General features: G+C 52.9%; 6 protein-coding genes across 6 annotated transcripts; 3 read left to right on the forward strand and 3 right to left on the reverse strand.

Annotated features, from left to right (window-relative positions):
* Nucleotides 1-745: 745 nt before the first annotated feature.
* On the reverse strand, nt 746-4909 carry P168DRAFT_290482 (nuclear import receptor MTR10). Its single transcript, XM_024837220.1, has 8 exons — nt 4539-4909; nt 4354-4446; nt 4014-4286; nt 3812-3902; nt 2471-3751; nt 1984-2409; nt 1299-1829; nt 746-1239 (listed from the first exon to the last, which is right to left on the reverse strand). The coding sequence occupies exons 1-8, from the start codon at nt 4668-4670 to the stop codon at nt 1151-1153; spliced, it is 2916 nt and encodes a 971-aa protein (XP_024693010.1). The 5' UTR covers nt 4671-4909; the 3' UTR covers nt 746-1150.
* Nucleotides 4910-5207: 298 nt separating this feature from the next.
* P168DRAFT_236980 (small nuclear ribonucleoprotein E) lies at nt 5208-5627 on the forward strand (the record flags this gene model as incomplete). Its single annotated transcript, XM_024833545.1, has 3 exons — nt 5208-5348; nt 5411-5501; nt 5578-5627. 3 exons carry the CDS (start codon nt 5208-5210, stop codon nt 5625-5627), a joined length of 282 nt encoding a protein of 93 aa, XP_024693011.1.
* Nucleotides 5628-5728: 101 nt separating this feature from the next.
* On the reverse strand, nt 5729-6895 carry P168DRAFT_290485 (5-formyltetrahydrofolate cyclo-ligase). The gene is made up of 4 exons (XM_024837221.1): nt 6846-6895; nt 6616-6783; nt 6045-6554; nt 5729-5980 (listed from the first exon to the last, which is right to left on the reverse strand). The coding sequence occupies exons 2-4, from the start codon at nt 6707-6709 to the stop codon at nt 5856-5858; spliced, it is 729 nt and encodes a 242-aa protein (XP_024693012.1). The 5' UTR covers nt 6710-6783; nt 6846-6895; the 3' UTR covers nt 5729-5855.
* Nucleotides 6896-7106: 211 nt separating this feature from the next.
* Nucleotides 7107-8345, forward strand: P168DRAFT_327373 (uncharacterized protein). The gene is made up of 4 exons (XM_024841232.1): nt 7107-7434; nt 7502-7616; nt 7667-7845; nt 7902-8345. The coding sequence occupies exons 1-4, from the start codon at nt 7321-7323 to the stop codon at nt 8181-8183; spliced, it is 690 nt and encodes a 229-aa protein (XP_024693013.1). The 5' UTR covers nt 7107-7320; the 3' UTR covers nt 8184-8345.
* Nucleotides 8346-8500: 155 nt separating this feature from the next.
* P168DRAFT_290488 (uncharacterized protein) lies at nt 8501-9292 on the reverse strand. Its single transcript, XM_024837222.1, has 2 exons — nt 9049-9292; nt 8501-8954 (listed from the first exon to the last, which is right to left on the reverse strand). The coding sequence occupies exons 1-2, from the start codon at nt 9189-9191 to the stop codon at nt 8555-8557; spliced, it is 543 nt and encodes a 180-aa protein (XP_024693014.1). The 5' UTR covers nt 9192-9292; the 3' UTR covers nt 8501-8554.
* Nucleotides 9293-9617: 325 nt separating this feature from the next.
* P168DRAFT_327375 (putative non-repetitive nucleoporin) lies at nt 9618-14184 on the forward strand. Its single transcript, XM_024841233.1, has 4 exons — nt 9618-10059; nt 10125-12679; nt 12739-13368; nt 13426-14184. Exons 1-4 carry the CDS (start codon nt 9768-9770, stop codon nt 14032-14034), a joined length of 4086 nt encoding a protein of 1361 aa, XP_024693015.1. The 5' UTR covers nt 9618-9767; the 3' UTR covers nt 14035-14184.
* The last annotated feature ends 105 nt before the right edge of the window (nt 14185-14289 follow it).

Here is a 14289-nt window from a genome sequence, read left to right on the forward strand (position 1 = left end):
TCTTCCTTGTTTCCTTGTTTCCTTGTTTCCCTCTTCTATCTATTCTAAACCCCACTGTAGAAGGTACGATCAAGGCCCGCTGTATAACTTAGAATAAAAAATATGACATAAGATAAGAACCTAATAACAACGGTATAAATAACACACAACTATCTAAAAATGACAAAAGACAGACATACCTCATTATACGAGAAGATACAGAATCACAAGGGCAAGAAAAAAGAATGAAACTGCGAATGAATTCAAACTACAACTATTCTGGCACATCACGCAGAAAATCATTTATTACAAGGGGCTTTGAATCGCTTTGCTGAGTGGGGAGAAAGATAAAAATAGTGAGGGTGCATCTCCCATTGCTATGTCCACTTCTATTATCATGATAATCATCCATGATCTGAAGCACGAGTATGTGTAATTCATACATACATGCCGGAAGTTAAGATAATGGGTTACGGGGGGTGGAAAAGAAGAAAGAGAAGATAGATACTCCATAGATTAAACACAGCACATTGATATTTTGCCGCAATATAAGATCTTACCAAAATCGTACCCACAGAGCGTAAAAGTGTCTAAATATCTTTTGTAGCCGAGTGGTATTCTGTGCAACATATTTCATCTCCTTGCTTGTAATTTCATGGCAAGGGCAATAAAGCCAGGCAATACCAGTAAAAAACTTTCCTCATCATGATTTTAAGTTTGTAACTTATTGTTTATTGTTTATTTTGTATTTATGACTATTTTTATTCTGCTTTCACATTTTTGAAACGTAGATTGGCTTTCCTCTGATAATGCAGTACTGTTCTTTTTGCAGATCGGATCGGGCTCGGCTTCCCTTATCGGATACCATTAGAGCGCTCGAGTCCAAGGCCTGGAATCATAAAAAAAAAACATAAAGGGTACCTTTGGTTTATCTCATAATTCTAAAAAAGACAGATTAAGCCCCCTAGCCAGGCACAGGTACTGCGAGGCGGGCGAGTGGATGTATGAGTGATGATCGGGATAGCTTCGTTGTGCTCTCCTGGCTGACATGACATGGTCAATCCCGCCGCTGAACCGAGACCCTCCGCAAGTGACTGTCGAACGGGTGCCGTTCTTGAGTGGCGTTTACTGCTCAGTCCCTGTTTCTACTCTCCCTCCCTTCGTCATTTCCCTATCCGCTGAACCGGAATCGAGTCGCTTCCAGTCGGCCTAGGCCTTCGCGCGGCGCCACGTTTCGACGACGGTACGAATTGGTAAAGTCTAGCGTATACAGTTAGCACGATGGCATTCTCGCTGGTGCGGTAATAGTCGCAACTCACCTTGCAGGAGGATTCGGATCTTTCGGATCTCGCCCGACTGCACTTGCTGGGAAAGCCCAGTCAGCAGGCGCTCGGCCTCCCCGGGCTTCATCGAGCCTGCCGGGAGCATTTGCAGAGTGGATTGAAGCCATGCTCCGGCGTCTTGGGGCATCAGTTCGAACATCGCCATCATCACACTGGACGCATCCGGGAAACACTCCCCAGGGAAGGAAAACATCATCCCGGTCAGGATTCGCTGGGTAAGAACCTGACCCTGCGATGCGACCAGCTGCTTGACAGCTTCGCGAATCTCAGCCGGGTTCGAGTACGCATCACCTTCGGGGCTGGTGAAATCCGATACGGCAGGCTTATCAAACGCAAAGCTCAACAGGTCCTGGTAATAGTGGAGCGTGGCCATGAGGGGCTCAATCTTCTGTAGGGAAAGGGCGCTGAGGGCGGCGGAGAAGATGTGCACAATCAGAGAGGAGGTAATGCATTCCTTGGGGTAATATCGCACGGCATCCGAAGAAAGGCGGTAGAAGTCCTCGATGACTGTACTTTATTAGTACACATACAATAACAGAACAAAAAGAGGCGAACGAGCAAAACGAGAAATATGGAGGAAGGTGTGTAGCAACACACACACACACACACACACACACACACACACACAGGGTTGGGGAGAGAAGAGAAGAAAATGACATACCATCAGGCAAGTTCTCCGGCGGCAAGTCGTTCAATGTACGCAAAAACGCAACCGCCTGCTGTTCGTAGAATTGGAAAACAGCGTTGCTGGTAGCCGGATCGACGGCATCACTGCCTTCCGAGAACTCGCGTACAACCGCATCGGTAGCCCACAGGAAGCAACCTTCGCGCGAGGCTTCAAACCCACTAGCGAGACTTTGCGCCAGTGTGGGAAGCAGCGGAGCCATGGCCGTGCGGTACGAGATAATCATGTTTCGCCAGCAGCGACATACCCGCTCCAGGATGGGCGTGGACGAGGTGAAGTTCATCGCAAGTGTGGTCATAATGGGAAGGATCTCACCGCAGTACCGCACTGCGGGATTCTCCTCGCCGGGGTTCACGTACGGGTTCACCACCAGAACGAAGATCGTAATCAGCTGGAGATGATCTGTTTGAGATTAGTACTTTGTTCAACGCGCGGATAAGATCGGAATACGATGAGTACATACCAGCCACGGCGCGCTGGCCCTGTTCGTCCTTGGCATTGTTCGCCAAGTTCATGATCCGATTCATGATCGGGTCGCAAAACATCTTCATAGTCTCGTAGATCTTCTCCTTGGGCTGCACCGCAACCACCGCCGCCACGCCTTCGGTCACCTCCTCCTGACTGGCCGGTTTCAGCTTATCCAAGACAGACTCGTAGAAAGTATGTAGCTGCGCGATGTGGCCTCCGAGTAGTTTTTGGCAGTCTGTGCCAAGGAACTTGAAGGCCAAGGCCGAAGCCTGGATGACTTCGGGGGAGGTATGCTGGAAGCCCGAGATGACGTAGTTTAATTGAGCCTCCAATGTCTCTGGATGCTGCGCGGTCCATTCCGTGTAGCGTGCCAAAGCCATGATGGCCTGGAAGCGGACCTTCTCTTGGTTCGGAATCTGCGTGATCAGAGGAATGACCTGGGTCAGGACGAGATTCTCTTCCGGATCCACCATGCGGCCCATGGCTCTCAGACTGAACAGCGGTGCCTCCAGCTCTTGCCAGTTCGGCACGTGGTCATCGCTCGCCTGGGCGGCGTACTTGGAGACCCATTGCTGAAGCAACTGGTACGCTTTTGTCAAGCATTCCGAGACCCCGATGACGGAGCAACAATCCTTGAGGACATCTCCCATCGAGTGGCGGAAGTGGCGGAACTTCTCCTCTTGCTCCCGATCGCCCCCAAACAGATCGGTCTCTCCCTCCTCGGGGCGGGGGTATTCCAGGTGTTTCACCATGATGTCCACCAGCCGGGAAAAGATGTCGGACAAAGCGGCACGCGCATCCGCGTATCGATCTAAAGTCAGATATTGCTTCAGCTCATACCAAAAGACAAAGGTGAGTGACACCACATCACGCTCCCAGTCACGAGCGCAACACTCCAGGACGGCCTCCACCAGGCCACGGAACTCGGTTGGTAAGCGGGCGATCAGCACCACCCATGCTTCACCAGCTTCCGCAAAGAGTCGGGTAATCCCCTTGAATGCATCTGTATCCTCGGTATCGGCAGCCTCGGCGATTTTCGGGCGGAGGGACATGATGCGGGGGTACAATGCCTGGATGACGGGCAGCGAAGCATCGACTTCGCGCGTGTCTCTATACAGGGTGCACATGCTATCCACACCAGCCTCGAAAGATCCTTCATCATCCAATGCCTTCAGGATGACGTCCATCAAAGGCGACTCGACGATCTTGGAAGCGGGGATCTCGCGCATCCATGAGGTGATACAATCCAGAAGACGAGGGTTCGTTGAGGCCGTGGCTAGCGGGGAGATACCAATTAGCCGAAATTTCTGACTCGCTGTGACAAGGGGAAACATACGGGAAGATTGAGAATATTGGATCAAGAGCTGCATCACCTGATCCGCATTGTCTTCCAAGAGCTCCTTTGTTCTGTTGATAAGATCGTCTTCCTGAAAGAAAACACAGCGTTAGGGTCTGAACAATTGGCCGAGCTAGACATCGCCGTTGTCGAGCGCGCTTATCGCAGGGGCGAGATGGGATCCGGGGTCTGCCGAACATACACTCAGATTGATTTTGCGGCCTTCCGTGACTTCTTCCGGAAGGATCTTTAAAAAGTCCAACACACAATCCCCGGCACTACCACCCAGCGCCGATCCGACGGTAGCCAGGACATCTTTCCATTCGGTCATCTGAATCGCGAGACTCGCCAGACACACGCACAGCTGAGTCTGAATCGGTCGAGGACCGGATGCGAAGGCCACCAACAAATTCAACACCGAATCTCTCAACGCGACAACCGAGTCTGATGGGAGCTGATCCAGATCGAACATGATCTACCACAAGTTAGCAATGCAACGATGACCACACCACACGTGCATGCGACAGGATCGCTCAGTTTACCTTTCCCTTCAGTGTAGTCGCAGCGAATAATTTGGCCTCCACCGGAACATCGGGGGACTGGAGGAGTTCGTGCGTAATCGTCCACGCCTCGACCTAAAGTAGGAGAAGCACACCAATCAGTATGAAACAACGTTTATGAAGAGCGAGTCTCAACGACCGAAGGAGAAAGGATCGGGGACACCAACGGATTTCTGGAATTTCTCAAGGAACTCATGAGCCTGCGTTTTCTCCGTTCGTGAAACATTTCCCTGCATCGTCGAGACAGCTGCCAGGACAGGCGCAAAGGCCTGTCCAGCCGTCCCCTCCTTGGAAGCCATTGAAAAGGTTCGACTGGTTGGTGGTGGAATCGCGAGAATTGAATTGGGAGGGGAGAGGAATGAGGGGTTCGAGGGGTTCAGCCAGGCCGGACGGCTCAACAGCTATAGAAGATGGTCATGAACATTAATTCCACGATAAAAAAGAAAGTAAGCGACGGGGCGGGATACAATATGGTGGTTGGAAGTCAGAGGTACCCCAGGATCAGAAAGAGGGTGGTTTGGAGGAAGATCGGAGGGGGGATTAGACTGTCGTAGTAGTGGAGGTGGGATGTGGTGACGGCTTAACCCAAAGAGAGAAAAAGTGGCTGCTGAGCCGCAAATCCCTCCGAGCGGCAGAAACTCCTCCAAGCTTGCGCTCTCTCTTTCTTTACCGTTCCAACTCACGGTCTTCCATCTTCCCTTTCAACAGCATCAATCATCTGATTGAATTTTCCGTTTAAGTTTACAACATCGACGACTGTCTCTCGCCTACGTGTGGTCCGCCCGTGTGTCCCGGTTATATCTTTGAATCCCGTCGCGTTATCCCGTTGATCCATCATGACCGGCCGAGGCGGTGGAGCTGCTCGCAAGACCTTGCTTGCCCCCATTCACTTCATCTTCAAGCTCCTTCAGCAAAGATCGACGGTGTCTGTGTGGCTTTATGAACAGTTGGCCTTCCGGATAGAGGGCAAGATCCGGGTACGGAGTTATACCTTGTGACATTTGCGCGGTCTTGACGGTGTGGCTAACAGGGTATATAGGGATTCGATGAGTTCATGAATTTGGTGATTGACGATGCGGTCGAGGTCCGACTAGCTACGAAGACGGAGGAGGAGAAGCGCCGACCGCTCGGTATGTTGTCATACAGTCTTTGTCGTCGCATGTTCCCTTGGGGTCCCTCCAGGCTGACACTTCTCTTCTACCACAGGCCAGATTTTGCTCAAGGGTGACAACGTGTCGCTGATCCAGGCGGTTTGATATCGATATACGAAAAGAATGACAGACCAACACGGGCGGAAAGGAAAATCGCTACCAATGGGCGGGAAATGAATGGAAATGGTCATCGTGTTCGTGCGATCGCTTGTTAATCATCACTATTTACGAATTGCCGCTGGAGGGCGTTTAATTACACTGTTCACATATATTTCAGATCCTTGACGTGAAAGAGACGGTTTTCTGGGCAGCGGATTTTCTTCTTGTTGGTTTTCAGTGTTGTTGGCGCACCAGGCAGCGATCGTCGCCCACGAGGATGATGTCTACCGGCCAGTCATGCTGTGCAACGGGAATCTCTTCAGGCGGGGAGAGCAGTTGCTCCCTGAGAGCGAGGGCAACTATGCGATTGTGTCAGCAAATCACGGTGTATTGGTTGCGTGTACCCAGGCGATTCTTTCTTACCCAATGAAGGCATTTTCGGCGTCGGCATATCTGTCTCCGCGCATTTCAAGTATCTCTTCAGAAAACGATCATAGTACCCTTTCCCATGGCCGAGTCGTCTGAACCCGTTGTCGAACGCCATTCCAGGCATCACAATCAAGTCCAACCCCCAGTCCCCCTTCGTAGCCGTTTCCTCCGTCGCGTCTGACGCGATCCCAATGCCCCCGAAACAGTTCCTCTTGCTGCTGACCTGGTCTTTCGTGAGCGAGGGGATCCCCCACCGATCTCGCGCAAGCGATTGGAACTCGTCCATCGAGTCCAAGGCCAGCATGTCCATGACGGAGGTCTTGGGCTGAGACGGCATCTGCGCGGTGTGGATGTACGGCACGAACACCTCCTTACCGCTGGTCAGGGCATCTTGCACGATCGCAGTGGTCGATAGCTCCCCTGCCGGCATGGACAGGTAAACGCCTATCCTCTTTGCATTCCGATATTCGGCGAGAGAAAACAACCGGTTGGCAACAGTTTTGGCTGCAGACGATTAGCCCGTGCTGTCATATGGCCCGTTACGTTCTGCGATCAGGTCTCTGACATTGATTGGTAATTGATTCTGCTGGGACTTGCTGTAGGACATTGCGGATCTTTCCACGGAGTTCCTTTTTGGCAGTTTGGAGACCGGTCATCATATTGGTAGGTGGGGTGGCCACTTTGAGATTAAATATGTATCCAGTGTTCACTCTAGTATGAGGATCGGAAGTGACTGGCAACAAGATTAGACATTGCAACCACAGCACAACGACAAGGGTAAAGGGTAGAATATACCTAGTCAAGTCAAGTACGATGCTCCAAATTATCGCATCGATTTAATGACAGCTGGGATCTCGATATTCAATCGCATCTGGCGGGGAACGTGACGCCCGAATGGTTTCCCGACCGCGTCTTGGCATCGGAGATGATTATTCATGGTTTTCTCTGGTGTTTTGAAACTGATTGGCGTGTTTGGATCGACGCATTGCTCCACTATTTAGTTACTATTTACTATTTACTACGCACGTATCTAGTTACATACCTGCCAGGGACACACATGCCCTGTTGCATATCTTGTAATTACTCCCATTACTATCCATAGGATCTAGGTATGCGTGGAGTACGTGGTGGGTTGCCCCTTGGGAGAGGGATTGAGTCCCTTTCATTCCATTCCTCTCCTTCCTGGTTGTGCTCCCTCGTCCTTCTCTCCACTGCATCGCTCTCTACAATCTGTCGCGTTCCCTCACCTCGTATGAGAACATCGTGAAAGATGTTGCTGGGATATCTCTCTGTTGGGCTGTTCCTGACAACGGTCGGCGCAAACAATATCGCCCATCTGGTGGGGACTTGGACCACCAAGTCGCGCAAAGTGATTACCGGTCCGGTATGTGAGATGGATAAACAGCTGTCGCAGATTGCCGGCGTTCTAATGTATACCGTGTTCGCGATAGGGATTCTATGACCCGATCAACGATGAACTCTTGGAACCTGATTTGCCCGGCATCTCATACTCGTTTACCGATGATGGTCACTATGAAACGGCTTACTATCGCGCCATTGCCAATCGTCAGTCCCCGGAAGACCTGCATTATGAGACCTATCTAATATTTGAATAGCCCAGGACCCCTCGTGTCCGAAAGGCATCTTGCAATGGCAGCACGGGACCTTTACCATGGATAAGAGCGGAGCCCTCCATCTGACCCCATTTGCGGTGGATGGGCGCCAGCTCTTGTCCGATCCCTGCTCTTCTGACCATGGCGAATATACGCGATACAATCAGACGGAGAAATTCAATGTACGTTCCTCACTTTTTCTAACACCTATTATTTCGGTGCTAATGGTGAAATCCAGTCATTCAAAGTAGCGGTTGATCCCTATCACAAAATCCAGCGTCTTGACCTCAAGTCTTTCGATGACTCCCCGATGCATCCAATGTATCTGGTCTACCGCCCACCGGAGATGCTTCCCCCAATGACCTTGAAAGCCGTGGGAAAGAGAAAACGGGATGTTTTGAGAGATGGTGTCTCGTCCCCCAGCTTACTTACCCAGGGAAACTTGATCGACCCTAACCGGTGGCTGTGGTTTGGTGTGTTTGCCAGCGCTTTGGGTGGTATAGCCCTGATCTATTCGTGATTGGAAACCAGTTGAGACAATTAAGACAACATCTTGAAGGCGTTTCAATTCAGAGGTTGGATGTATTGAGACGAAATGAGGTCACCGCCGGCGAGATTGCATATGGAACGGTGTTAGGATGCTTTGCGGGTTTCTCAGTTGCGAATAAATTTGCTTCCCTCTTTATGGCATCTCCCACATCTTTAGTGCACTGGTACTGTCAACCTGATGCACTCCAACGTACGGACACTATACTTCTACCAGCTCGTATTGTCCCACTGGATAGTGGAGCTCAAATCTGCGCGACGATGATTCAATAGCGGCCGTTGCCAATTCCATATGCATTGTACAATATAATACAGTTAGCGCTTCTCTGCGATGGTCCTTGCAGTCTATTGAAGGAACTTGGAGGCGATCTTGGCCACCTCAGCCCGCTCCACGGGCTTTCCATCAAAGGCGCCGCCGGGAGCGAAGAGCGTCTTAAAGAGCACACCCTTGTCCACCTTTTGACCAGCCCCCTTCAGCTTCGTCACCTCCTGTTCCACAATCTGCTCGATCTCGTCCGCACCCATTGTCGTCACCTGACCTGCATATCCCTGCAAGACCTCGGCCTGCTGGTCCTCCTTTTCCTTGAGATCCGGTCGGTCCGCCTCGGCGAACTGTTGCGCTGCCTCCTTCACACTGGCAAGTCGCTTCCGGATCAAGGCGAGAAGTTGCAGGTCGGTACTGATCGGGTTGGGCGTCTTTGCAGCGTTATTGAACTCCGAGATGATTCCGCGCAGAACGTTCAACCTGGCGCAACCATGGCGGAGTTAGCATCGTAGGTCGCGGTCCTCTTTTCACGCCTGATCCTGGACGGAACAATAGCAACTGGAGCTTCCCGTACCTAGCAGTATCTTTGGCCCGCATTGCGACCTTCAGATCATTTCGCATGTGGGCCATCAGAGGAGGCGAGCCCGAGCTGGTCGTGGAGTTCCAGCGCACGGCACGGAGGCCCAGTCGGGAGGTGAATCGCAAGGAATTGAACATGGTGGGAGGGAGGAGGATGTAGAATATCTGCGAACAAAGAAACCGAAGAGAATTATAGAATATTAATTATGGAGAATATATAAAGAAATCCACTGTCTTTGGTCGAGTGGTTGAAGATCGAAGGTAAATAAATGACGGTTCGCGCCCCAGGCAAAGGCGGAGAGACCGTGCACAATTTTGCTTCTCTGTCTTCCATCTCGATTCTGATTGACCGCGATTATTTTTATTGACCTGCTTTCTTTGCATTTCAACCAACTCCCTTCGCTCCTCCCACCCCTCTTAAACAGCTCATATTTTTGCATCCTAGTTGCTCTCCCGTACGCTTTGGGAGCTGGAGCTGGGGAAGTTAGTTCTTCCTATATCCCTGTCCTCACCGGGCATTCTCTTCCTTTTCTCCTCCCCGACTCTTTCATCCTAATACATCCAGTCCTTTCCTGTCAACAACGACCTCCCCTGACCTCAACCCTGCTTCTGTGACGTGCTAGCTGTCAATCCGATCGTCTTCGCTGGGGAGTGCGACCCTCAATTCTCCCGCACCCTTCCTGAAGGCGTCGACCAGTTGGGACAACCGGCGCCATGTCTTATCCGAACCTTCCTCCGACTTTCACGCCCCAGAGACCATTGCCTGGTGCATACTTTCAGACTCCCGCCCCCAACAATGCCTCGAGTGCGCAACCGCTTTTCGCGGCCAAGGGAGCGGCCCCTCCGGCAGAACAAGCTGCGTCCCCTGCAGCTCTCCCGAAGCTCCCTCCGGCCGCGTCCAAGTCGAAGAACCAGATATTGAGCACGGAGGAGCGCGCGGCGCGGACGGTCGATGATACCCTCGCTCAGGAAGCGCGGTATCCGGACCTGGATAGCTATCTCTCTCGTATGTGGACCTGTGGTGTTAAGTCTCTAACCGGACCTCGACTAACGGATTAATGCTTTTTACAGAAGGGTTCTCTTCCGACTATGATGTCCCCGCCTCAGCCTCGTGGGCTCCGTTTCAAAAAGTTAAAATGTATAATATCCCCGATCAGATCTTCGACCAGTATAATCGCGCGCAGGTTTCGACGAGCATGGGTCTCTTTGCCGAGCTGAACCACGCGTGGGTGGCTATCGACAATGCCCTCTATATTTGGGACTACACGCATCCGAATCCGTCGTTGGTCGGATTTGAGGACCAACCGAACAGTATCAATGCGGTCAAATTGGCGACGCCGCGCCCAGGTGTATTCTTACCGTCGATCACCCACTTGTTGGTTATCTCGACGACTGCGGACGTGATCCTGTTGGGAATGGGCTGCGAAACCAGTGCGGGAGGTGCGCGGCAAGTGACCCTGTACCAGACGGGCATGTCGGTCTCGATTCGTGGCCTGGATATCGACATCATCGCGTCATCGGACGCGACAGGGCGAATCTTCTTTGGCGGTTCCTCCGACAACGACGTGCACGAGATTACCTACCAGCAAGAGGAGAGATGGTTCCAAGGCCGGTGTAGTAAACTTAACCACACCAGCTCCCGTCTGTCCGCCTTCACGCCGAGCTTCAGCTTTTCGCAATTCACACAGCACACCCTGGAATACGTGGCTCAGATGGAGATTGACGACACCCGCGGACTGCTGTATACACTGTCATCCTCTTCGACGATTCGAGTATTCCACATGAAGGCCGATGGGACGCTGGCGTTGGCCATCACCAAACCGGCCATGGATATCTATGCGAACATTGGACACATCATTGTCTCCCACGCGGCCCTCAATCCCAAAGTGAGGATTGTTTCCATCAGTCCGATCCCCGCCGCGGAGGCATCGAGATACCACCTGATGGCGACCACGGCCACGGGATACCGGATCTACTTGAGCGCGACGTCGTCATACAGCTGGACTCCTACGCCGAATGGCAACAATCCGCCTACGAGCATGCAGGCGCATCATGTCAAGACCCCGCCGTTTGACATGACATCCAGTTCTCACCTCCCATCGCAGGCGCGGTACCAGTCTCCGATGGCATCCAGAATCCCCATTCACTCGTTGGAACCGACCCGATTCAGCTCTCGCTACCCACCGGGATATTTCTTCTGCTTCGTCTGCAAAGATACCACGCAAAAAACCGACACCCTCTTCATCTCCTCCCCAGATTCCGGCCGGGTGGCCCGTTCCCAAGAGAACGTGATACCTGAAAAGGCAGGTGAGACGGCCCTTTGGCTCTCACTGGGCAGCAGAGCGGAGGACATTGGTATTTGCTCCCCGTATTCAGCGGCCCCCACGACTCCCGGAGGGTTCAGCAACGAGCTTGCGATCCAATTCGATCAACCCGCGGCCGAATTCGCGATCTTGACCAACACGGGCATTCACGTCATTCGCCGACGCAGACTGGTGGACATGTTTGCTGCCCTGGTCCGCGGCGGCAGCGCCGGTGACGAAGGGCTGGACGGTGAGGTGAAGAACTTCATCCGGACCTATGGTCGCAGCGAAACGCTTGCTACGGCGCTCGCAGTCGCATGCGGTCAGGGGGTGGATGTTTCGAACGATTCGCGGCTTACCCAGATCAATGACCCGGATGTTCTGGAGTTTGCGCGCAAGGTCTTTGTTGATTACGGTGGCCGGCCCACAACGAATGAGAATGCAGTGGCGGATAGCTCCACCCCGGCAATTGATGCCGTGGTCCCCTCGCCTCGTCACACCGGAATTGCTCTTTACATTTCGCGACTATTGCGCTCGATCTGGAAGAAGGAGATCGCGACAGTCAGCGCGGGACCCAGTGGCACCCAATTGGTTTCTGCATCCGTGTCTCCTGCGAAATTACAGACCGTCCAGCGCGATCTGGCCACCTTGCAAGACTTCTTCAAATCGAACCAGAGCTTCATCGAGGGACTCAGCGGGCCGGAAGCGTTGGCGCGCGTGTCGACGAAGCAGGAAGAGATCGCCTTGCAGGCTGAACATCGGGCCCTGCACTCGCTTGTGCAGCTGGTGTCTCACACAATTGAAGGCATTTCGTTCGTCTTGGTGCTCTTTGACGAGCGGGTCGATGAGATTGTCGCTCTCCTACCAGACGAGTCGAAGCAGCGCTTCCTGAGGTTGACTTATGAGGAGCTATTCAGTACCACCAAGGGTCACGACATCGCCAAGGAGCTGGTGAAGGGTATCGTGAACCGGAACATCGCCAAGGGTTCCAACGTGGAGACGGTGGCTGATGCCCTGAGGCGGCGGTGTGGCAGTTTCTGCAGTGCGGAGGACGTGGTCATCTTCAAGGCCCAGGAGCTGCTGAAGCGGGCTACCGAAGCCGGTGCTAACTCGGAGCTTGGTCGTAATCTGCTGAACGAGAGTCTGCATCTGTTTCAACAGGTGTCAGAAAGCTTGCCGATGGATTATCTCGTGCCCACGGTCGAGAACTACATTGCTAACCAATTCTTTGCCGGTGCGATTCAGCTGGCTTTGAACGTGGCCGCTCGCTCGGACAAAGCTAACATGGCCCTTTCCTGGATCGTAGACGGCCGTCCTGCAGAGGTAAGAATCTCCAATCCGGTATCTATACCGAAGTGCGATACTGACAGGCCCGCGCACAGGATACCCGACGGGACTACTTCTACTTCCGCAAGCAGTGCTACGACCTTATCTTCAGGGTCATCATAGCAGTCGATAATCTGGCCGCCAACGACCCGGGCGTGATTGATGGACAGCTGACCATCGTCGCTAAGCGAAAGAACGAGGCCTACGGGGTGATCTCCGACTCGACTGACGAGGTGTTCCTGACCAGCTTGTACGACTGGTATCTGCAGCAGGGCTGGAGCGACCGGTTGCTGCAGACCGACACTGCGTTCGTGGTCACCTACCTGAAGCGCAAGGCGGCCGATGACATTGCGCACGCCGATCTGCTCTGGCGCTACTACGCCCAGTCGGAGCGATTCTACGAAGCCGCCGACGTCCAATACAACCTTGCCCGCAGCGCCTTCAAGCTACCTCTCAGTCGTCGGATTGAGTATCTTGGCCGCGCCAGGGCCAATGCTTCGGCCTTCACGCCCGACGTGGACCGTCAGTCCCGGCAGCGCCTGTTGCAGGATGTCTCCAATATGATCGACGTGGCGAACATCCAAGACGACCTTCTGCAGCGCCTCAAGGATGACAAGCGGATCGCCCCCGAGCGTCGGGCAGATGTTCTGGACGATGTCGATGGAACCATCATGGACATCACCACGGTATGCATCACCTTCCCCTACCAAACCGCCTATAGGCCCTCACTAACACAACCCCAGCTCTTCAACGGCTACGCCGACCCAGCAAGCTACTACGATATCTGCCTCCAGATCTTCTTCCTCGCCGACCACCGCAACGCCACAGACATCCGCTCCACATGGCAACACCTGCTGCAAGACCTGCACGACGAGACCGTCGAACGAGGCGAACCCCAACCCTACGAAGCCGTCGTCGAGAAAGTCCGCAGCCTCGGCGGCCGCCTTCGCATGTCAGAGACCATCTTCCCGATCCCGACCCTCGTCCCCATGCTCGAGCGCTACGCCTTCGAAAACCAGCGCGGCGTCGGCCCCCCCACCTGGGTCGTCGACCTGTTCCTGGACCTCGGCATCCCCCACGAGTCTCTCTTCACCGTCCTCGAGTCCATGTTCTACACAGACGAGGCCCCCTTCCACGGCTCAAACCGCAAGTACATCGCCAAGGACCTCCTCTACCTCATCGACTACTGGTTCCACGCCACCGTTCGCCTAGGCGGTGTCGTCTTCGGCAGTGACGTCGTCGCCGAGCGTATCTCCGAGACGCTGCTCCTCCTCCAGCAGAGCGCTATCACGCCGGAGCTGATGGAGGTTGCGCAGGAGCTGCGCACCCGGATAGATGATGTTGTGCGGTAATCTTATTCTAACGGATGTTTTATTATTGATGTGGGAAGCGAAGATGTATTTTCTTTCTATCTTGTTCCTTTTCTCTTTTCTTTTTTATTTTATGATTTCCATTCCATTCCATCACATTCTCAGTTCTTGCAATGTTGGGTAGGGAGTTACATTCATAGTCTAGTTCTCCATCAAACAAAAAGAAAAGAAAAGAAAAAACCACCGATCCCGAAACAATCCTTAATATTATTACACTTATCCTTGTTCTCGTCTCTG

The sequence above is a fragment of the Aspergillus campestris genome (assembly GCF_002847485.1).
Source record: "Aspergillus campestris IBT 28561 chromosome Unknown P168scaffold_6, whole genome shotgun sequence".
NCBI lineage: Eukaryota > Fungi > Ascomycota > Eurotiomycetes > Eurotiales > Aspergillaceae > Aspergillus > Aspergillus campestris.